Raw genomic sequence first — 21739 nt, 5'->3', positions numbered from 1 at the left:
ATACAGTATATATCATCCATCATATTATATACCCAGCAGTATACATTATATATCATCCATCATATTATATACCCAGCAGTATACAGTATATATCATCCATATTATATACCAAGCAGTATACAGTATATATCATCCATCATATTATATACCCAGCAGTATACATTATATATCATCCATCATATTATATACCCAGCAGTATACAGTATATACCATCCATCATATTATATACCCAGCAGTATACAGTATATATCATCCATCATATTATATACCCAGCAGTATACATTATATATCATCCATCATATTATATACCCAGCAGTATACAGTATATATCATCCATCATATTATATACCCAGCAGTATACAGTATATATCATCCATCATATTATATACCCAGCAGTATACATTATATATCATCCATCATATTATACACCCAGCAGTATATAGTATATATCATCCATCATATTATATACCCAGCAGTATACAGTATATATCATCCATCATATTATATACCCAGCAGTATACAGTATATATCATCCATCATATTATATACCCAGCAGTATACAGTATATATCATCTAACATATTATACACCCAGCAGTATACAGTATATATCATCCATCATATTATATACCCAGCAGTATACAGTATATATCATCCATCATATTATATACCCAGCAGTATACAGTATATATCATCTAACATATTTTACACCTAGCAGTATACAGTATATATCATCTAACATATTATACACCCAGCAGTACACAGTATATATCATCCATCATATTATATACCCAGCAGTATACAGTATATATCATCCATCATATTATACACCCAGCAGTATACAGTATATATCATCCATCATATTATATACCCAGCAGTATACAGTATATATCATCCATCATATTATATACCCAGCAGTATACAGTATATATCATCCATCATATTATATACCAAGCAGTATACATTATATATCATCCAACATATTATACACCCAGCAGTATATAGTATATATCATCCATCATATTATATACCCAGCAGTATACATTATATATCATCCATCATATTATATACCCAGCAGTACACAGTATATATCATCCATCATATTATACACCCAGCAGTATACAGTATATATCATCCATCATATTATATACCCAGCAGTACACAGTATATATCATACATCATATTATACACCCAGCAGTATACAGTATATATCATCCATCATATTATATACCCAGCAGTACACAGTATATATCATCCAACATATTATATACCCAGCAGTATACAGTATATATCATCCATCATATTATATACCAAGCAGTATACATTATATATCATCCAACATATTATACACCCAGCAGTATATAGTATATATCATCCATCATATTATATACCCAGCAGTATACATTATATATCATCCATCATATTATATACCCAGCAGTACACAGTATATATCATCCATCATATTATACACCCAGCAGTATACAGTATATATCATCCATCATATTATATACCCAGCAGTACACAGTATATATCATACATCATATTATACACCCAGCAGTATACAGTATATATCATCCATCATATTATATACCCAGCAGTACACAGTATATATCATCCATCATATTATATACCCAGCAGTACACAGTATATATCATCCAACATATTATATACCCAGCAGTATACAGTATATATCATCCATCATATTAGATACTCAGCACTATACAGTATATATCATCCATCATATTATATACCCAGCAGTATACAGTATATATCATCCAACATATTATATACCCAGCAGTATACAGTATATATCATCCATCATATTATATACCAAGCAGTATACATTATATATCATCCAACATATTATACACCCAGCAGTATATAGTATATATCATCCATCATATTATATACCCAGCAGTATACATTATATATCATCCATCATATTATATACCCAGCAGTATATAGTATATATCATCCATCATATTATATACCCAGCAGTATACAGTATATATCATCCATATTATATACCCAGCAGTATACATTATATATCATCCATCATATTATATACCCAGCAGTATACAGTATATATCATCCATCATATTATATACCCAGCAGTATACAGTATATATCATCCATCATATTATATACCCAGCAGTATACATTATGTATCATCCATTATATTATATACCCAGCAGTATACAGTATATATCATCCAACATATTATATACCCAGCAGTATACAGTATATATCATCCATCATATTATATACCCAGCAGTATACAGTATATATCATCCATCATATTATATACACCTAGCAGTATACAGTATATATCATCCATCATATCATATACCCAGTGACTCGCCCACCCCAGGGCTATGGGACACCCGGTGCCGGGCTGGACTAGTCCGGGGGTCATCAGTGGTGGCGGGGCCCGACTCCGTGGCCCTGGTGGGTGTCAATAAAATATGGCTGCAGTGTTGGGGGTGAATAAAGTTTGTGTTCGTGACGCCACCTGTGGTATGCAGCTATTAAGCCGCCGCTGCTGTATGAGGCCTCCGGGGTGATGGAGTGGCAGCAATGATGGTACTGCTCCCCACAGGTGGAGCAATACCCCGGGGCACAGTTGGTGCTTATTAGTGTCTATGCAGAGAAATAACTGAGGCAACACCAGGGGTGCAGTTTCAAGGTCTTTACTCACAGTTCTTGTCAAGGCCTGCAGGAGCCTTTGGACTGCTGGGACCACCGTCAGGGACCTCCGCCGATCCCGAGTAGATCTGGGGGTTGATGCCAGTGCATCCCTCTAATTGTGTCCTTTCTCAGCTGACTTCACTGGCCACCAGCTCTAAAGCTATCTGTGGCCCTGGAATCCCTTCGTTCCCTGCTTGGTGTCACCTGGACCCTCCGAGTCCCAGGGTCTTCACCAGGAAGCGTCACTTTCTTCTTTCTTTAGCTCCTGCCTGACTAGAGCTCTTCTTCTACTCTCTGTTTCTCTCCTTCTATGTTGCTTTCTTTCTCTGTGCGGACACTCTGAACTCACAGAGCTCCTTTCTCTTTCACAGCTACATGCTGGCTCCTCACTCTCTCACTCTCTGAGGTAAACTGCAACTCTGACCTTCCTCTCTGCTCTACACTAAGCTGGCTCTCCCCACCCCTCGGTTGCTAAGCTACCACCCTATGGGAGCAGGGATGGGTCTTACGGCCCCTCTCAGCATGCAGCATGGGAGGGTTACTGCCACTGTCCCTTGTCCCAGTGTGTGCCTAGCAATGGGTGTAGTGCAGTTTTACCTGTGAACTGGCATGTACCCCTTTCCTTACCCAGGATGGGACATCACACCTCTGACTGGGGTGCAATGTCTCTGTGGCGACGGAAGCCTCAGGGGCGCCACACTCCCCCACAGCGAATCCCAGCACGTCCTCGGGCTGAAACAACAAAAACAATGGAAGAAACTGCAAAATTTTGTTATGCATAAAATATTAAAACTTTAGGACATTACATCCCTTTATGGGAGGCACATAAATAACACATTCACCGGGGACCACATTCCAGTCCAGTGGCCCGGTAACACATAAACAGGGGGGGGGGGGGGGTCATCTTCAAAAAGAACAGGGGACAAGGATTCAGGACTAGGGTGTCATCTTCGAAAAGAACAATGGGCAGACATTCAGGGGCTATGTACTGTCCTGACTCCATTAACTCCTTGTCATCCTCCACCAGGGGCTCCGACCCTTGATGGCGCCCACTGGGACTCTGACCCAGCGACGGTCAACAAGGTCCTCCTCCTTCCACCTCTTGTGCTGGGTGGCGTCTCCTGGAGAACTTAGGGACGTTCAACAAAGGCAGGAAGCATTATTTCTGGAGCAGGTCCTTTAAAACTTTCAACTCGGACGTTTAACTTCAGGAGTTATATACAGTTCAGCATCTTCTTTCCTTCTTCATTACTTGTGAGGATAGATACGGGGGTCCCACTCCGGCATTGCTCCAGGCAGCGGGTAGGCCGAGGATATCATCGTCTGCGTCTCCTGAGTGCTGGTCGCTGGCCTACTACGGGGCGCTGCAGCCTGGGTAGGAGTGGGGCTGCTGCGGGGTGATGGTATCGGAGCTGCGTCCTCCTCTGGATGTTCAGGGGTCTGCTCTTTAGCCACAACAGTTGCTGGGATAGACGGCGTTGTGGCCTGGTCTGATCTGGCCGGATAGGGTGTCTCTGCGCCGGACGTCTCAGCAGGGACTTCAGTCAGGGTCGCAGCATGGACCTCAATGGGCATCGCAGCAGAGACTTCAATGGGCATCGCAGCAGAGACCCCAGTCGGGATCGCATTCGGGATCGCATTCGGGATCGCATTCGGGATCGCACTCGGGATCGCAGCGGGGATCGCGGCGGGCATCGCAGTGGCCTCTGGTAGTAACGCCGGCGGGGTCAGCACACCCGATCGGGCAGGGGCAGTATAGGACTCACCCAGGGTTAGGCCGGAGATGCTCTGCAGCAGGATCGCCATCGCTGGTGTGGGCTCCGGATGGTCGTGGGCGGCACCTCCACACAGGCCTTGCTGCACAGACACCTGCAGCTTCCTCATGGCCAGCACCATCTCCTTCCCCCACACGGCTGTCTCCCGTCCGCTCTGCTCGTTCATCCTGTCAGCCGTTCCCCCGACTTCAGCCTCCAGCTCAGCGGCGGTCACAGGCCTGATCCTGGTGAGCTCCTCCTGGCCTCCGCTTGCAGGAGCCATCTTCTTTCTTACTCCATACAGCAGCATTCTTAGCGCGCCATTTTTATCCTCTTCCTCTCTGCTCTACACTCGGCTGGCTCTTCCCACCCCCCGGTTGCTAAGCTACCACCCTGTGGGAGCATGGATGGGTTTTACGACCCCTCCCAGCATGCAGCATGGGAGGGTTACTGCCACTGTCCCTGGTCCCAGTGTGTGCCTAGCAATGGGTGTAGTACAGTTTTACCTGTGAACTGGCATGTACCCCTTTCCTTACCCAGGATGGGACATCACACCTCTGACTGGGGTGCAATGTCTCTGTGGCGACGGAAGCCTCAGGGGCGCCACACTAGAAGTACAGAAGTATACAGTATATATCAGCCATCATATTATATACTCAGCAGTACACAGTATATATCATCCATCATATTATATACCCAGCAGTATACAGTATATATCAGCCATCATATTATATACTCAGCAGTATACAGTATATATCATCCATCATATTATATACCCAGCAGTATAAAGTATATATCATCCATCATATTATATACCCAGCAGTATACAGTATATATCATCCATCATATTATATACCCAGCAGTATACAGTATATATCATCCATCATATTATATACCCTGCAGTATACAGTATATATCATCCATCATATTATATACCCAGCAGTATACATCATCCATCATATTATATACCCAGCAGTACACAGTATATATCATCCATCATATTATATACTCAGCAGTATACAGTATATATCATCCATCATATTATATACCCAGCAGTACACAGTATATATCATCCATCATATTATATACCCAGCAGTATACAGTATATATCATCCATCATATTATATACTCAGCAGTATACAGTATATATCCGGAGGTCGTCCTTTGCATTCATTTCTGGAAAGTGGACATTATACTCGCGGTCCTGTGCTGCAGATCCCGTTTTCCGTTTTGTCTCCTTTTTTTCTGGCTTTTCTCCATTATTCATTGTTTTCTTTTCTGAATTTTTATAGATTCAGAAGAAATTTCTCCTTCAGATCGAAAACTTCCCAAATCCCTAACTCACAACAAGAAACGAAAGAAGCGGCGGCACAGGTACCCGTGAGTGGCTCCATCAGTTCTCTGGGGTAAAGGTGGAGAGGGGGCGCTGTGCCTCTGGGTAATAGTGGAGAGGGGGCGCTGTGCCTCTGAGGTAATGGTGGAGAGCAGGCGCTGTGCCTCTGGGGTAATAGTGGAGAGCAGGCGCTGTGCCTCTGGGGTAATAGTGGAAAGCAGGTGCTGTGCCTCTGGGGTAATAGTGGAGAGGGGGCGCTGTGCCTCTGGGGTAATGGTGGAGAGCAGGCGCAGTGCCTCTGGGGTAATAGTGGAGAGGGGGCGCTGTGCCTCTGGGGTAATAGTGGAGAGGGGACGCTATGCCTCTGGGGTAATAGTGGAGAGGGGGTGCTGTGCCTCTGGGGTAATAGTGGAGAGGGTGCACTGTGCCTCTGGGGTAATAGTGGAGAGCAGGCGCTGTGCCTCTGGGGTAATAGTGGAGAGGGGGCGCTGTGCCTCTGGGGTAATAGTGGAGAGGGGACGCTATGCCTCTGGGGTAATAGTGGAGAGGGGGTGCTGTGCCTCTGAGGTAATAGTGGAGAGGGTGCACTGTGCCTCTGGGGTAATAGTGGAGAGCAGGCACTGTGCCTCTGGGGTAATAGTGGAGAGTAGGTGCTGTGCCTCTGGGGTAATAGTGGAGAGTAGGTGCTGTGCCTCTGAGGTAATAGTGGAGAGCAGGCACTGTGCCTCTGGGGTAATAGTGGAAAGCAGGTGCTGTGCCTCTGGGATAATGGTGGAAAGCAGGCGCTGTGCCTCTGGGGTAATGGTGGAGAGCAGGCGCTGTGCCTCTGGGGTAATGGTGGAGAGCAGGCGCTGTGCCTCTGGGGTAATGGTGGAAAGCAGGCGCTGTGCCTCTGGGGTAATGGTGGAGAGCAGGCGCTGTGCCTCTGGGGTAATGGTGGAGAGCAGGCACTGTGCCTCTGGGGTAATAGTGGAGAGCAGGCGCTGTGCCTCTGGGGCAATGGTGGAGAGGGGACGCTGTGCCTCTGCGGTAATAGTGGAGAGCAGGCGCTGTGCCTCTGGGGTAACAGAGGAGAGCAGGCACTGTGCCTCTGGGGTAATAATGGAGAAAGGGCGCTGTGCCTCTGGGGTAATGGTGGAGAGCAGGCGCTGTGCCTCTAGGGTAATGGTGGAGAGGGAGCGCTGTGCCTCTGGGGTAATAGTGGAGAGCAAGCACTGTGCCTCTGGGGTAATGGTGGAGAGGGTGCGCTGTGCCTCTGGGGTAATGGTGGAGAGCAAGCACTGTGCCTCTGGGGTAATGGTGGAGAGCAGGCGCTGTGCCTCTGGGATAATGGTGGAGAGGGGGCGCTGTGCATCTAGGGTAATAGTGAAGAGCAGGCGCTGTGCCTCTGGGGTAATAGTGGAGATGGGGGCGCTGTGCCTCTGGGGTAATAGTGAAGAGGGGGCGCTGTGCCTCTGGGGTAATAGTGGAGAAAGGGCGCTGTGCCTCTGGCTTAATAGTGTAGAGTCGGCGCTGTGCCTCTGGGGTATTCGTGGAGAGCAGGCGCTGTGCATCTGGGGTAAAGGTGGAGAGGGGGAGCTGTGCCTCTGGGGTAATAGTGGACAGCTGGTGCTGTGCCTCTGGGCTAATAGTGGAGAGGGGGAGCTGTACCTCTGGGTAATGGTGGAGAGCAGGCGCTGTGCCTCTGGGGTAATGGTGGAGAGCAGGCGCTGTGCCTCTGGGGTAATAGTGGAGAGCAGGCGCTGTGCCTCTGGGGTAATAGTGGAGAGCAGGCGCTGCAACTGTAGGGTAATAGTGGAGAGCAGGCGCTGCAACTCTGGGGTAATAGTGGAGAGCAGGCGCTGTGCCTCTGGGGTAATAGTGGAGAGCAGGAGCTGTTCCTCTGGGGTAATACAGGAGAGCAGGCGCTGTTCCTCTGGGGTAATGGTGGAGAGCAGGCGCTGTTCCTCTGGAAAAATGGTGGAGAGCAGGCGCTGTGCCTCTGGGGTAATGGTGGAGAGCAGGCATTGTGCCTTTGGGGTAATGGTGGAGAGCAGGAGCTGTTCCTCTGGGGTAATAGAGGAGAGCAGGCGTTGTTCCTCTGGGGTAATGGTGGAGAGCAGGCGCTGTAGCTCTGAAATAATGGTGGAGAGCAGGCGCTGTGCCTCTGGGGGTAATGGTGGAGAGCAGGCACTGTGCCTCTGGGGTAATAGTGGAAAGCAGGAGCTGTTCCTCTGGTGTAATGGTGGAGAGAGGGCGCTGTGCCTCTGGGGTAATGGTGGAGAGCAGGCGCTGTTCCTCTGAAGTAATGGTGGAGAGCAGGCGCTGTACCTCTGGGGTAATTGTGGAGAGCAGGCGCTGTGCCTCTGGGGTAATGGTGGAGAGCTGGCGTTGTGCCTCTGGGGTAATGGTGGAGAGCAGGCGCTGTGCCTCTGGGGTAATGGTGGAGAGCAGGCGCTGTTCCTCTGGAGTAATGGTGGAGAGCAGGCGCTGTACCTCTGGGGTAATAGTGGAGAGCAGGCGCTGTGCCTCTGCGGCAATGGTGGAGAGCAGGCGCTGTGCCTGTGGGGTAATAGTGGAGAGGGGGCGCTGTGCCTCTGGGGTAATAGTGGAGAGGGGGCGCTGTGCCTTTGGGGTAATAGAGGAGAAAGGGCGCTGTGCCTCTGGGGAAATAGTGGAGATCAGGTGCTGTGCATCTGGGGTAATAGTGGAGAATGGGCGCTGTACCTTTGAATTAATGGTGGAGAGCAGGCGCTGTGCCTCTGGGATAATAGTGGAGAGGGGACGCTGTGCCTCTGGGGTAATAGTGCAGAAAGGGCGCTGTGCCTCTGGGGTAATAGTGTAGAGTCGGCGCTGTGCCTCTGGTGTAATAGTGGAGAGCAGGCACTGTGCCTCTGGGGTAATGATGGAGAGCAGGCGCTGTGCCTCTGGGGTAATGGTGGAGAGCTGGCACTGTGCCTCTTAGGTAATGGTGGAGAGCAGGCGCTGTGCCTCTAAGGTAATGGTGGAGAACAGGCGCTGAGCCTCTGGGGTAATGGTGGAGAGCAGGCGCTGTGCCTCTCGGGTAATGGTGGAGAGCAGGCGCTGTTCCTCTGGGGTAATGGTGGAGAGCAGGCGCTGTGCCTCTGGGGTAATGGTGGAAAGCAGGAGCTGTTCCTCTGGGGTAATGGTGGAGAGCAGGAGCTGTTCCTCTGGGGTAATGGTGGAGAGGGGACGCTGTGCCTCTGGAATAATGGTGGAGAGCAGGCGCTGTGCATCTGGGGTAATGGTGGAGAGCAGGCGCTGTTCCTCTGGAATAATGGTGCAGAGCAGGCGCTGTGCCTCTGGGGTAATGTTGGAGAGCAGGCGCTGTGCCTCTGGGGTAATGGTGGAGAGCAGGCGCTGTGCCTCTGGGGTAATGGTGGAGAGGGGGCGCTGTGCCTCTGGGGAAATGGTGGAGAGCAGGAGCTGTTCCTCTGGGGTAATGGTGGAGAGCAGGCGCTGTGCCTCTGGGGTAATGGTGGAGAGGGGGCGCTGTGCCTCTGGGGTAATAGTGGAGAGGGGGCGCTGTGCCTCTGGGGTAATAGTGGAGAGCAGGCACTGTGCCTCTGGGGTAATGGTGGAGAGCAGGTGCTGTGCCTCTGTTGTAATGGTGGAGAGCAGGCACTGTGCCTCTGGTGTAATGGTGGAGAGCAGGCGCTGTGCCTCTGGTGTAATGGTGGAGAGCAGGCGCTGTTCCTCTGGGGTCATGGTGGAGAGCAGGCGCTGTTCCTCTGGGGTCATGGTGGAGAGCAGGCTCTGTGCCTCTGGGGTAATGGTGGAGAGGGAGCGCTGTGCCTCTGGGGTAATGGTGGAGAGGGGGCGCTGTGCCTCTGGGGTAATGGTGGAGAGCAGGCACTGTGCCTCTGGGGTAATGGTGGAGAGCAGGCGCTGTTCCTCTGGAGTAATGGTGGAGAGCAGGCGCTGTACCGCTGGGGTAATGGTGGAGAGCAGGCGCTGTGCCTCTGGGATAATGGTGGAGAAGGGGAGCTGTGCCTCTAGGGTAATGGTGGAGAGCAGGCGCTGTGCCTCTGGAGTAATAGTGGAGATGGTGCGCTGTACCTCTGGGGTAATAATGGAGAGGGGGCGCTGTGCCTCTGGGGTAATACTGGAGAATGGGCGCTCTACCTTTGGAGAGCCTGTGGTACCCTCTGGGGTAATAGTGGAGAGGGGGCGCTGTGCCTCTGGGGTAATGGTGGAGAGCAGGCGCTGTGCATCTGGGGTAATAGTGGAGAGCAGGCACAGTGCCTCTGGGGTAATAGTGGAGAGCAGGCACTGTGCCTCTTAGGTAATGGTGGAGAGCAGGCGCTGTGCCTCTGTAGTAATGGTGGAGAGCAGGCGCTGTGCCTCTGGGGTAATGGTGGAGAGCAGGCGCAGTGCCTCTGGGGTAATGGTGGAGAGCAGGCGCTGTTCCTCTGGGGTCATGGTGGAGAGCAGGCGCTGTGCCTCTGGGGTCATGGTGGAGAGCAGGCGCTGTGCCTCTGGGGTAATGGTGGAGAGCAGGCGCTGTGCCTCTGGGGTCATGGTGGAGAGCAGGCGCTGTGCCTCTGGGGTCATGGTGGAGAGCAGGCGCTGTGCCTCTGGGGTAATGGTGGAGAGCAGGCGCTGTGCCTCTGGGGTAATGGTTGAGAGCAGGCGCTGTGCCTCTGGGGTCATGGTGGAGAGCAGGCGCTGTGCCTCTGGGGTCATGGTGGAGAGCAGGCGCTGTTCCTCTGGGGTCATGGTGGAGAGCAGGCGCTGTGCCTCTGGGGTCATGGTGGAGAGCAGGCGCTGTTCCTCTGGGGTAATGGTGGAGAGCAGGCGCTGTGCCTCTGGGGTAATGGTGGAGAGCAGGCGCTGTGCCTCTGGGGTAATGGTGTAGAGGGGGCACTGTGCTTCTGGGGTAATGGTGGAGAGCAGGCGCTGTGCCTCTGGGGTAATAATGGAGAGCAGGCGCTGTGCCTCTGGGGTAATAGAGGAGAGCAGGCGCTGTTCCTCTGGGGTAATAGAGGAAAGCAGGCGCTGTGCCTTTGGGGTAACAGTGGAGAGCAGGCGCTGTGCCTCTGGGGTAATAGTGGAGAGCAGGCGCTGTTCCTCTGGGGTAAAAGAGGAGAGCAGGCGCTGTGCCTCTGGGGTAAAAGAGGAGAGCAGGCGCTGTGCCTCTGGGGTAATGGTGGAAAGCAGGAGCTGTTCCTCTGGGGTAATATTGGGGAGCAAGCGCTGTGCCTCTGGGGTAATGGTGGAGAGGGTGCGCTGTGCCTCTGGGGTAATAGTGGAGAGCAGGCGATGTGCCTCTGGGGTAATGGTGGAGAGCAGGCTCTGTTCTTCTGGAGTAATGGTGGAGAGCAGGCACTGTGTCTCTGGGATAATGGTGGAGATGGGACGCTGTGCCTCTAGGGTAATGGTGGAGAGCAGGCGCTGTGCCTCTGGGGTAATAGTGGAGAGGGGGCGCTGTGCCTCTGGGGTAATAGTGGAGGGGGGCGCTGTGCCTCTGGGGTAAATGTGGAGAGGGGGCGCTGTGTCTCTGGGGTAATGATGGAGAGTGGGCGCTGTACTTCTGGGGTATTGATAGGGAGCAGGCGCTGTGCCTCTGGGGTAATGGTGGAGAGCAGGCGCAGTGCCTCTGGGGTAATGGTGGAGAGCAGGCACTGTTCCTCTGGGGTAATGGTGGAGAGTTGGCGCTGTGCCTCTGGGGTTATGGTGGAGAGCAGGCGCTGTTCCTCTGGGGTAATAGAGGAGAGCAGGCGTTGTGCCTCTGGGGTAATAGTGGAGAGCAGGCGCTGTGCCTCTGGGGTAATAGTGGAGAGCAGGCGCTGTGCCTCTGGGGTAATAGTGGAGAGCAGGCGCTGTGCCTCTGGGGTAATAGTGGAGAGCAGGCGCTGTGCCTCTGGGGTCATGGTGGAGAGCAGGCGCTGTTCCTCTGGGGTAATAGAGGAGAGAAGGCGCTGTTCCTCTGGGGTAATGGTGGAGAGCAGGCGCTGTTCCTCTGGGGTAATAGTGGAGAGGGGGCGCTGTTCCTCTGGGGTAATAGAGGAGAGCAGGCGCTGTTCCTCTGGGGTAATAGTGGAGAGGGGGCGCTGTGCCTCTGGGGTAATAGTGGAGAGCAGGCGCTGTTCCTCTGGGGTAATAGTGGAGAGGGGGCGCTGTTCCTCTGGGGTAATAGAGGAGAGAAGGCGCTGTTCCTCTGGGGTAATGGTGGAGAGCAGGCGCTGTTCCTCTGGAAAAATGGTGGAGAGCAGGCGCTGTGCCTCTGGGGTAATGGTGGAGAGCAGGCGCTGTTCCTCGGGGGTAATAGAGGAGAGCAGGCGCTGTTCCTCTGGGGTAATGGTGGAGAGCAGGCGCTGTGCCTCTGGGGTAAAAGAGGAGAGCAGGCGCTGTGCCTCTGGGGTAATGGTGGAAAGCAGGAGCTGTTCCTCTGGGGTAATATTTGGGAGCAAGCGCTGTGCCTCTGGGGTAATGGTGGAGAGCAGGCTCTGTTCTTCTGGAGTAATGGTGGAGAGCAGGCGCTGTGCCTCTGGGGTAATAGTGGAGAGCAGGCGCTGTGCCTCTGGGGTAATAGTGGAGAGCAGGCGCTGTGCCTCTGGGGTAATAGTGGAGAGCAGGTGCTGTGCCTCTGGGGTAATAGTGGAGAGCAGGCGATGTGCCTCTGGGGTAATGGTGGAGAGCAGGCGCTGTACCTCTGGGGAAATGGTGGAGAGCAGGCACTGTGTCTCTGGGATAATGGTGGAGATGGGACGCTGTGCCTCTAGGGTAATGGTGGAAAGCAGGCGCTGTGCCTCTGGGTTAATAGTGGAGAGGGGGCGCTGTGCCTCTGGGGTAATAGTGGAGGGGGGCGCTGTGCCTCTGGGGTAAATGTGGAAAGGGGGCGCTGTGCCTCTGGGGTAATAGTGGAGAACAGGCGCTGTGCCTCTGGGGTAATAGTGGAGAGCAGGCGCTCTGCCTCTGGGGTAATGGTGGAGAGCAGGCGCTGTGCCTCTGGGGTAATAGTGGAGAGCAGGCGCTGTGCCTCTGGGGTAATAGTGGAGAGCAGGCGCTGTGCCTCTGGGGTAATAGTGGAGAGCAGGTGCTGTGCCTCTGGGGTAATGGTGGAGAGCAGGCGCTGTGCCTCTGGGGTAATAGTGGAGAGCAGGCGATGTGCCTCTGTGGTAATGGTGGAGAGCAGGCGCTGTACCTCTGGGGAAATGGTGGAGAGCAGGCACTGTGTCTCTGGGATAATGGTGGAGATGGGACGCTGTGCCTCTAGGGTAATGGTGGAAAGCAGGCGCTGTGCCTCTGGGTTAATAGTGGAGAGGGGGCGCTGTGCCTCTGGGGTAATAGTGGAGGGGGGCGCTGTGCCTCTGGGGTAAATGTGGAAAGGGGGCGCTGTGTCTCTGGGGTAATGATGGAGAGTGGGCGCTGTGCCTCTGGGGCAATGGTGGAGAGCAGGCGCAGTGCCTCTGGGGTAATGGTGGAGAGCAGGCGCTGTGCCTCTGGGGTTATGGTGGAGAGCAGGCGCTGTTCCTCTGGGGTAATAGAGGAGAGCAGGCGTTGTGCCTCTGGGGTAATAGTGGAGAGCAGGCGCTGTGCCTCTGGGGTAATAGTGGAGAGCAGGCGCTGTTCCTCTGGGGTAATAGAGGAGAGAAGGCGCTGTTCCTCTGGGGTAATGGTGGAGAGCAGGCGCTGTTCCTCTGGGGTAATAGTGGAGAGGGGGCGCTGTTCCTCTGGGGTAATAGAGGAGAGCAGGCGCTGTTCCTCTGGGGTAATAGTGGAGAGGGTGCGCTGTGCCACTGGGGTAATAGTGGAGAGCAGGCGCTGTTCCTCTGGGGTAATAGTGGAGAGGGGGCGCTGTGCCTCTGGGGTAACAGAGGAGAGAAGGCGCTGTTCCTCTGGGGTAATGGTGGAGAGCAGGCGCTGTTCCTCTGGAAAAATGGTGGAGAGCAGGCGCTGTGCCTCTGGGGTAATAGTGGAGAGCAGGCGCTGTTCCTCTGGGGTAATAGAGGAGAGCAGGCGCTGTTCCTCTGGGGTAATAGAGGAGAGAAGGCGCTGTTCCTCTGGGGTAATGGTGGAGAGCAGGCGCTGTTCCTCTGGAAAAATGGTGGAGAGCAGGCGCTGTGCCTCTGGGGTAATGGTGGAGAGCAGGCGCTGTTCCTCGGGGGTAATAGAGGAGAGCAGGCGCTGTTCCTCTGGGGTAATAGTGGAGAGCAGGCGCTGTTCCTCTGGGGTAATAGAGGAGAGAAGGCGCTGTTCCTCTGGGGTAATGGTGGAGAGCAGGCGCTGTTCCTCTGGAAAAATGGTGGAGAGCAGGCGCTGTGCCTCTGGGGTAATGGTGGAGAGCAGGCGCTGTGCCTCTGGGGTAATAGTGGAGAGCAGGCGCTGTGCCTCTGGGGTAATGGTGGAGAGCAGGCGCTGTTCCTCGGGGGTAATAGAGGAGAGCAGGCGCTGTTCCTCTGGGGTAATGGTGGAGAGCAGGCGCTGTTCCTCTGGAATAATGGTGGAGAGCAGGCGCTGTGCTTCTGGGGTAATAGTGGAGAGCAGGCGCTGTGCCTCTGGGGTAATGGTGGAGAGCAGGCGCTGTGCCTCTGGGGTAATGGTGGAGAAGGGGAGCTGTGCCTCTAGGGTAATGGTGGAGAGCAGGCGCTGTGCCTCTGGAGTAATAGTGGAGAAGGTGCGCTGTACCTCTGGGGTAATAATGGAGAGGGGGCGCTGTGCCTCTGGGGTAATAGTGGAGAATTGGGCGCTCTACCTTTGGAGTAATGGTGGAGAGCAGGCGCTGTGCCTCTGGGGTAATAGTGGAGAGGGGGCGCTGTGCCTCTGGGGTAATGGTGGAGAGTAGGCGCTGTGCATCTGGAGTAAAGGTGGAGAGCAGGCGCTGTTCCTCTGAGGTAAAAGTGGAGAGCAGGCGCTGTGCCTCTGGGGTAATAGTGGAGAGGGGGCGCTGTACCTCTGGGGTAATAATCGAGAGGGGGCGCTGTGCCTCTGGGGTAATGGTGGAGAGGGGGCGCTGTACTTCTGGAGTAACGGTGGAGAGCACGCGCTGTGTCTCTGGGATAATGGTGGAGAGGGGGCGCTGTGCCTCTAGGGTAATGGTGTAGAGCAGGCGCTGTGCCTCTGGGGTAATAGTGGAGAGGGGGCGCTGTACCTCTGGGGTAATAATCGAGAGGGGGCGCTGTGCCTCTGGGGTAATGGTGGAGAGGGGGCGCTGTACTTCTGGAGTAACGGTGGAGAGCAGGCGCTGTGCCTCTGGTGTAATGGTGGAGAGGGGGCGCTGTGCCTCTAGGGTAATAGTGGAGACGGGGCGCTGTGTCTCTGGGGTAATGGTGGAGAGTAGGCGCTGTACCTCTGGGGTAATAGTGGAGAGGGGGCGCTGTACCTCTGGGGTAATAGTGGAGAGGGGGCGCTGTGTCTCTGGGGTAATAGTGGAGAGCAGGCGCTGTGCCTCTGGGGTAATGGTGGAGAGGGGGCGCTGTACCTCTGGGGTAATAGTGGAGAGTAGGCGCTGTGCCTCTGGTGTAATGGTGGAGAGCAAGCGCTGTGCCTCTGGGGTAATAGTGGAGAGCAGGCGCTGTGCCTCTAGGGTAATAGTGGAGAGGGTGCGCTGTACCTCTGGGGTAATAGTGGAGAGGGGGCGCTGTACCTCTGGGGTAATAGTGGAGAGGGGGGCTGTACCTCTGGGGTAATAGTGGAGAGGGGGTGTTGTGCCTCTGGGGTAATAGTGGAGAGGGGGCGCTGTGCCTCTGGGGTAATAGTGGAGAGGGGGCGCTGTACCTTTGGGGTAATAGTGGGGAGGGGGCGCTGTGCTTCTGGGGTAATAGTGGAGAATTGGCGCTGTACCTTTGGGGTAATGGTGGAGAGCAGGCGCTGTGCCTCTGGGGTAATGGTGGAGAGCAGGCGCTGTGCCTCTGGGGTAATAGTGGAGAGCAGGCGCTGTGCCTCTGGGGTAATAGTGGAGAGGGGGCGCTGTGCCTCTGGGGTAATAGTGGAGAGCAGGCACTGTGCCTCTGGGGTAATAGTGGAGAGCAGACACTGTGCCTCTGGGGTAATAGTGGAGAGGGGGCGCTGTGCCTCTGGGGTAATAGTGGAGAGGGGGCGCTGTGCCTCTGGGGTAATAGTGGAGAGGGGGCGCTGTGCCTCTGGGGTAATAGTGGAGAGCAGGCGCTGTACCTCTGGGGTAATAGTGGAGAGCAGGCGCTGTACCTCTGGGGTAATAGTGGAGAGCAGGCACTGTGCCTCTGGGGTAATAGTGGAGAGTAGGCGCTGTGCCTCTGGGGTAATAGTGGAGAGGGGGCGCTGTGCCTCTGGGGTAATAGTGGAGAGGGGGCGCTGTGCCTCTGGGGTAATAGTGGAGAGGGGGCGCTGTGCCTCTGGGGTAATAGTGGAGAGCAGGCGCTGTACCTCTGGGGTAATAGTGGAGAGCAGGCGCTGTGCTTCTGGGGTAATTGTGGAGAGCAGGCGCTGTGCCTCTGGGGTAATAGTGGAGAGTAGGTGCTGTGCTTCTGGGGTAATTGTGGAGAGCAGGCGCTGTGCCTCTGGGGTAATAGTGTAGAGCAGGCGCTGTGCCTCTGGGGTAATAGTGGAGAGTAGGCGCTGTGCCTCTGGGGTAATAGTGGAGAGGGGGCGCTGTTCCTCTGGGATAATAGTGGAGAGCAGGCGCAGTGCCTCTGGGGTAATAGTGGAGAGCAGGCGCAGTGCCTCTGGGGTAATCGTGGAGAGGAGGCGCCGTGCCTCTGGGGTAATAGTGGAGAGGGGGCGCTGTACCTCTGGGATAATGGTGGAGAGGGGGCGCTGTGCCTCTGGGGTAATAGTGGAGAGGGGGCGCTGTACCTCTGGGATAATAGTGGAGAGGGTGCGCTGTGCCTCTGGGGTAATCGTGGAGATGGGGCGCCGTGCCTCTGGGGTAATAGTGGAGAGGGGGCGCTGTGCCTCTGGGGTAATAGTGGAGAGCAGGCGCTGTACCTCTGGGGTAATAGTGGAGAGGGGGCGCTGTGCCTCTGGGGTAATAGTGGAGAGGGGGCGCTGTGCCTCTGGGGTAATAGTGGAGAGGGGGCGCTGTGCCTCTGGGGTAATGGTGGAAAGCAGGCGCTGTGCCTCTGGGGTAATAGTGGAGAGCAGGCGCTGTGCCTCTGGGGTAATAGTGGAGACGAGGCGCTGTGCCTCTGGGGTAATAGTGGAGAGCAGGCGCTGTGCCTCTGGGGTAATAGTGGAGAGGAGGCGCTGTGCCTCTGGGGTAATAGTGGAGAGCAGGCGCTGTACCTCTGGGGTAATAGTGGAGAGCAGGAGCTGTGCCTCTGGGGTAATAGTGGAGAGCAGGCACTGTGCCTCTGAGGTAATAGTGGAGAGGGTGCGCTGTGCCTCTGGGGTTATAGTGGTGAGCAGGCGCTGTGCCTTTGGGGTAATAGTGGAGAGGGGGCGCTGTGCCTTTGGGGTAATAGTGGAGAGCAGGCGCTGTGCCTCTGGGGTAATAGTGGAGAGGGGGCGCTGTGCCTTTGGGGTAATAGTGGAGAGCAGGCGCTGTGCCTCTGGGGTAATAGTGGAGAGGGGGCGCTGTGCCTCTGGGGTAATAGTGGATAGGGGGTGCTGTGCCTCTGGGGTAATAGTGGAGAGCAGGCGCTGTGCCTCTGGGGCAATAGTGGAGAGGGGGTCCTGTGCCTCTGGGGTTATAGTGGAGAGGGGGCGCTGTGCCTCTGGGGTAATGGTGGAGAGGGGGCGCTGTGCCTCTGGGGTAATAGTGGAGAGGAGGTGCTATGCCTCTGGTGTATTGGTGGAGAGTAGGCGCTGTGCCTCTGGGGCAATAGTGGAGAGGGGGTGCTGTGCCTCTGGGGTAATAGTGGAGAGGGGGCACTGTGCCTCTGGGGTAATAGTGGAGAGCAGGCACTGTGCCTCTGGGGTAATAGTGGAGAGCAGGCGCTGTGCCTCTGGGGTAATAGTGGAGAGCAGGCGCTGTGCCTCTAGGGTAATAGTGGAGAGGGGTCGCTGTGCCTCTGTGGTAATGGTGGAGAGGGGGCGCTGTGCCTCTGGGGTAATAGTGGAGAGCAGGCGCTGTGCCTCTGGGGTAATAGTGTAGAGCAGGCGCTGTGCCTCTGGGGTAATGGTGGAGAGCAGGCGCTGTGCCTCTGGGGTTATAGTGGAGAGGGGGCGCTGTGCCTCTGGGGTAATAGTGGAGAGTAGGTGCTGTGCTTCTGGGGTAATTGTGGAGAGCAGGCGCTGTGCCTCTGGGGTAATGGTGGAGAGCAGGCGCTGTGCCTCTGGGGTAATAGTGGAGAGTAGGCGCTGTGCCTCTGGGGTAATAGTGGAGAGGGGGCGCTGTTCCTCTGGGATAATAGTGGAGAGCAGGCGCAGTGCCTCTGGGGTAATAGTGGAGAGCAGGCGCAGTGCCTCTGGGGTAATCGTGGAGAGGAGGCGCCGTGCCTCTGGGGTAATAGTGGAGAGGGGGCGCTGTACCTCTGGGATAATGGTGGAGAGGGGGCGCTGTGCCTCTGAGGTAATAGTGGAGAGGGGGCGCTGTACCTCTGGGATAATAGTGGAGAGGGTGCGCTGTGCCTCTGGGGTAATCGTGGAGATGGGGCGCCGTGCCTCTGGGGTAATAGTGGAGAGGGGGCGCTGTGCCTCTGGGGTAATAGTGGAGAGCAGGCGCTGTACCTCTGGGGTAATAGTGGAGAGGGGGCGCTGTGCCTCTGGGGTAATAGTGGAGAGCAGGCGCTGTGCCTCTGGGGTAATAGTGGAGACGAGGCGCTGTGCCTCTGGGGTAATAGTGGAGAGCAGGCGCTGTGCCTCTGGGGTAATAGTGGAGAGGAGGCGCTGTGCCTCTGGGGTAATAGTGGAGAGCAGGCGCTGTACCTCTGGGGTAATAGTGGAGAGCAGGCGCTGTGCCTCTGGGGTAATAGTGGAGAGCAGGCGCAGTGCCTCTGGGGTAATAGTGGAGAGCAGGCGCAGTGCCTCTGGGGTAATCGTGGAGAGGAGGCGCCGTGCCTCTGGGGTAATAGTGGAGAGGGGGCGCTGTACCTCTGGGATAATGGTGGAGAGGGGGCGCTGTGCCTCTGAGGTAATAGTGGAGAGGGGGCGCTGTACCTCTGGGATAATAGTGGAGAGGGTGCGCTGTGCCTCTGGGGTAATCGTGGAGATGGGGCGCCGTGCCTCTGGGGTAATAGTGGAGAGGGGGCGCTGTGCCTCTGGGGTAATAGTGGAGAGCAGGCGCTGTACCTCTGGGGTAATAGTGGAGAGGGGGCGCTGTGCCTCTGGGGTAATAGTGGAGAGCAGGCGCTGTGCCTCTGGGGTAATAGTGGAGACGAGGCGCTGTGCCTCTGGGGTAATAGTGGAGAGCAGGCGCTGTGCCTCTGGGGTAATAGTGGAGAGGAGGCGCTGTGCCTCTGGGGTAATAGTGGAGAGCAGGCGCTGTACCTCTGGGGTAATAGTGGAGAGCAGGCGCTGTGCCTCTGGGGTAATAGTGGAGAGCAGGCACTGTGCCTCTGAGGTAATAGTGGAGAGGGTGCGCTGTGCCTCTGGGGTTATAGTGGTGAGCAGGCGCTGTGCCTTTGGGGTAATAGTGGAGAGCAGGCGCTGTGCCTCTGGGGTAATAGTGGAGAGGGGGCGCTGTGCCTCTGGGGTAATAGTGGATAGGGGGTGCTGTGCCTCTGGGGTAATAGTGGAGAGCAGGCGCTGTGCCTCTGGGGCAATAGTGGAGAGGGGGTCCTGTGCCTCTGGGGTTATAGTGGAGAGGGGGCGCTGTGCCTCTGGGGTAATGGTGGAGAGGGGGCGCTGTGCCTCTGGGGTAATAGTGGAGAGGAGGTGCTATGCCTCTGGTGTATTGGTGGAGAGTAGGCGCTGTGCCTCTGGGGCAATAGTGGAGAGGGGGTGCTGTGCCTCTGGGGTAATGGTGGAGAGCAGGCGCTGTGCCTCTGGGGTTATAGTGGAGAGGGGGCGCTGTGCCTCTGGGGTAATAGTGGAGAGGGAGCGCTGTGCCTCTGGGGTAATAGTGAAGAGCAGGCGCTGTGCCTCTGGGGTAATAGTGGAGAGCAGGCGCTGTGCCTCTGGTGTAATGGTGGAGAGGGAGCGCTGTGCCTCTGGGGTAATAGTGAAGAGCAGGCGCTGTGCCTCTGGGGTAATGGTGGAGAGCAGGCGCTGTGCCTCTGGGGTAATGGTGGAGAGCAGGCGCTGTGCCTCTGGGGTAATAGTGGAGAGCAGGCGCTGTGCCTCTGGGGTTATAGTGGAGAGCAGGTGCTGTGCCTCTGGGGTAATAGTGGAGGGGGGGACGCTGTGCCTCTGGGGTAATAGTGGAGAGCAGGTGCTGTGCATCTGGGGTAATAGTGGAGAACAGGCGCTGTGCCTCTGGGGTAATGGTGGAGAGGGGGCGCTGTGCCTCTGGGGTAATAGTGGAGAGCAGGCGCTGTGCCTCTGGGATAATAGTGGAGAGCAGGCGCTGTGCCTCTGGGGCAATAGTGGAGAGCAGGCGCTGTGCCTCTGGGGCAATAGTGGAGAGGGGGCGCTGTGCCTCTGGGGTAATAGTGGAGAGGGAGCGCTGTGCCTCTGGGGTAATAGTGAAGAGCAGGCGCTGTGCCTCTGGGGTAATAGTGGAGAGCAGGCGCTGTGCCTCTGGTGTAATGGTGGAGAGGGAGCGCTGTGCCTCTGGGGTAATAGTGAAGAGCAGGCGCTGTGCCTCTGGGGTGATAGTGGAGAGCAGGCGCTGTGCCTCTGGGGTAATGGTGGAGAGCAGGCGCTGTGCCTCTGGGGTAATAGTGGAGAGCAGGCGCTGTGCCTCTGGGGTTATAGTGGAGAGCAGGTGCTGTGCCTCTGGGGTAATAGTGGAGGGGGGGACGCTGTGCCTCTGGGGTAATAGTGGAGAGCAGGTGCTGTGCATCTGGGGTAATAGTGGAGAACAGGCGCTGTGCCTCTGGGGTAATGGTGGAGAGGGGGCGCTGTGCCTCTGGGGTAATAGTGGAGAGCAGGCGCTGTGCCTCTGGGATAATAGTGGAGAGCAGGCGCTGTGCCTCTGGGGCAATAGTGGAGAGCAGGCGCTGTGCCTCTGGGGTAATAGTGGAGAGCAGGCGCTGTGCCTCTGGGGTAATAGTGGAGAGCAGGCGCTTTGCCTCTGGGGTAATAGTGGAGAGCAGGCGCTGTGCCTCTGGGGTAATAGTGGAGAGCAGGCGCTGTGCCTCTGGGGTAATAGTGGAGAGCAGGCGCTTTGCCTCTGGGGTAATAGTGGAGAGCAGGCGCTGTGCCTCTGGGGTAATAGTGGAGAGCAGGCGCTTTGCCTCTGGGGTAATAGTGGAGAGGGGGCGCTGTGCCTCTGGGGTAATAGTGGAGAGGGGGCGCTTTGCCTCTGGGGTAATAGTGGAGAGCAGGCGCTGTGCCTCTGGGGTAATAGTGGAGAGCAGGCGCTGTGCCTCTGGGGTAATGGTGGAGAACAGGCGCTGTGCCTCTGGGGTAATGGTGGAGAGCAGGCGCTGTGCCTCTGGGGTAATAGTGGAGAGCAGGCGCTGTGCCTCTAGGGTAATAGTGGAGAGGGGTCGCTGTGCCTCTGTGGTAATGGTGGAGAGGGGGCGCTGTGCCTCTGGGGTAATGGTGGAGAGCAGGCGCTGTGCCTCTGGGGTAATGGTGGAGAGCAGGCGCTGTGCCTCTAGGGTAATAGTGGAGAGGGGTCGCTGTGCCTCTGTGGTAATGGTGGAGAGGGGGCGCTGTGCCTCTGGGGTAATGGTGGAGAGCAGGCACTGTGCCTCTGGGGTAATGGTGGAGAGCAGGTGCTGTGCCTCTGGGGTAATAGTGGAGAGCAGGCGCTGTGCCTCTGGGGTAATAGTGGAGAGGGGTCGCTGTGCCTCTGGGGTAATATTGGAGAGCAGGCGCTGTGCCTCTGGTGTAATAGTGGAGAGGGGGCGCTGTGCCTCTGGGGTAATAGTGGAGTGGGGGCGCTGTGCCTCTGGGGTAATGGTGGAGAGCAGGCGCTGTGCCTCTGGGATAATGGTGGAGAGGGGGCGCTGTGCCTCTGGGGTAATAGTGGAGAGCAGGCGCTGTGCCTCTGGG

The 21739-nt window shown here is 55.4% G+C and overlaps 1 protein-coding gene across 4 annotated transcripts in view; it reads left to right on the top strand.

Annotated features, from left to right (window-relative positions):
* VSX2 (visual system homeobox 2) overlaps positions 1-21739 on the top strand; it is a 296322-nt gene that overhangs the window by 111769 nt on the left and 162814 nt on the right. For 2 of the 4 annotated variants that reach the window (XM_075330864.1, XM_075330862.1), the window contains exon 2: positions 5733-5814. In XM_075330864.1, coding sequence (XP_075186979.1) covers positions 5733-5814 — 82 coding nt within the window. Of the gene's footprint in view, positions 1-5732; positions 5821-21739 lie in introns of all 4 variants that reach the window. The other 2 variants (XM_075330863.1, XM_075330861.1) reach the window with 1 other exon arrangement.

The sequence above is a fragment of the Anomaloglossus baeobatrachus genome, chromosome 12 (genome assembly GCF_048569485.1).
Source record: "Anomaloglossus baeobatrachus isolate aAnoBae1 chromosome 12, aAnoBae1.hap1, whole genome shotgun sequence".
NCBI lineage: Eukaryota > Metazoa > Chordata > Amphibia > Anura > Aromobatidae > Anomaloglossus > Anomaloglossus baeobatrachus.
Note: the sequence above shows the minus strand (reverse complement) of the source record. Positions and strands in the feature narration are given on the sequence as shown.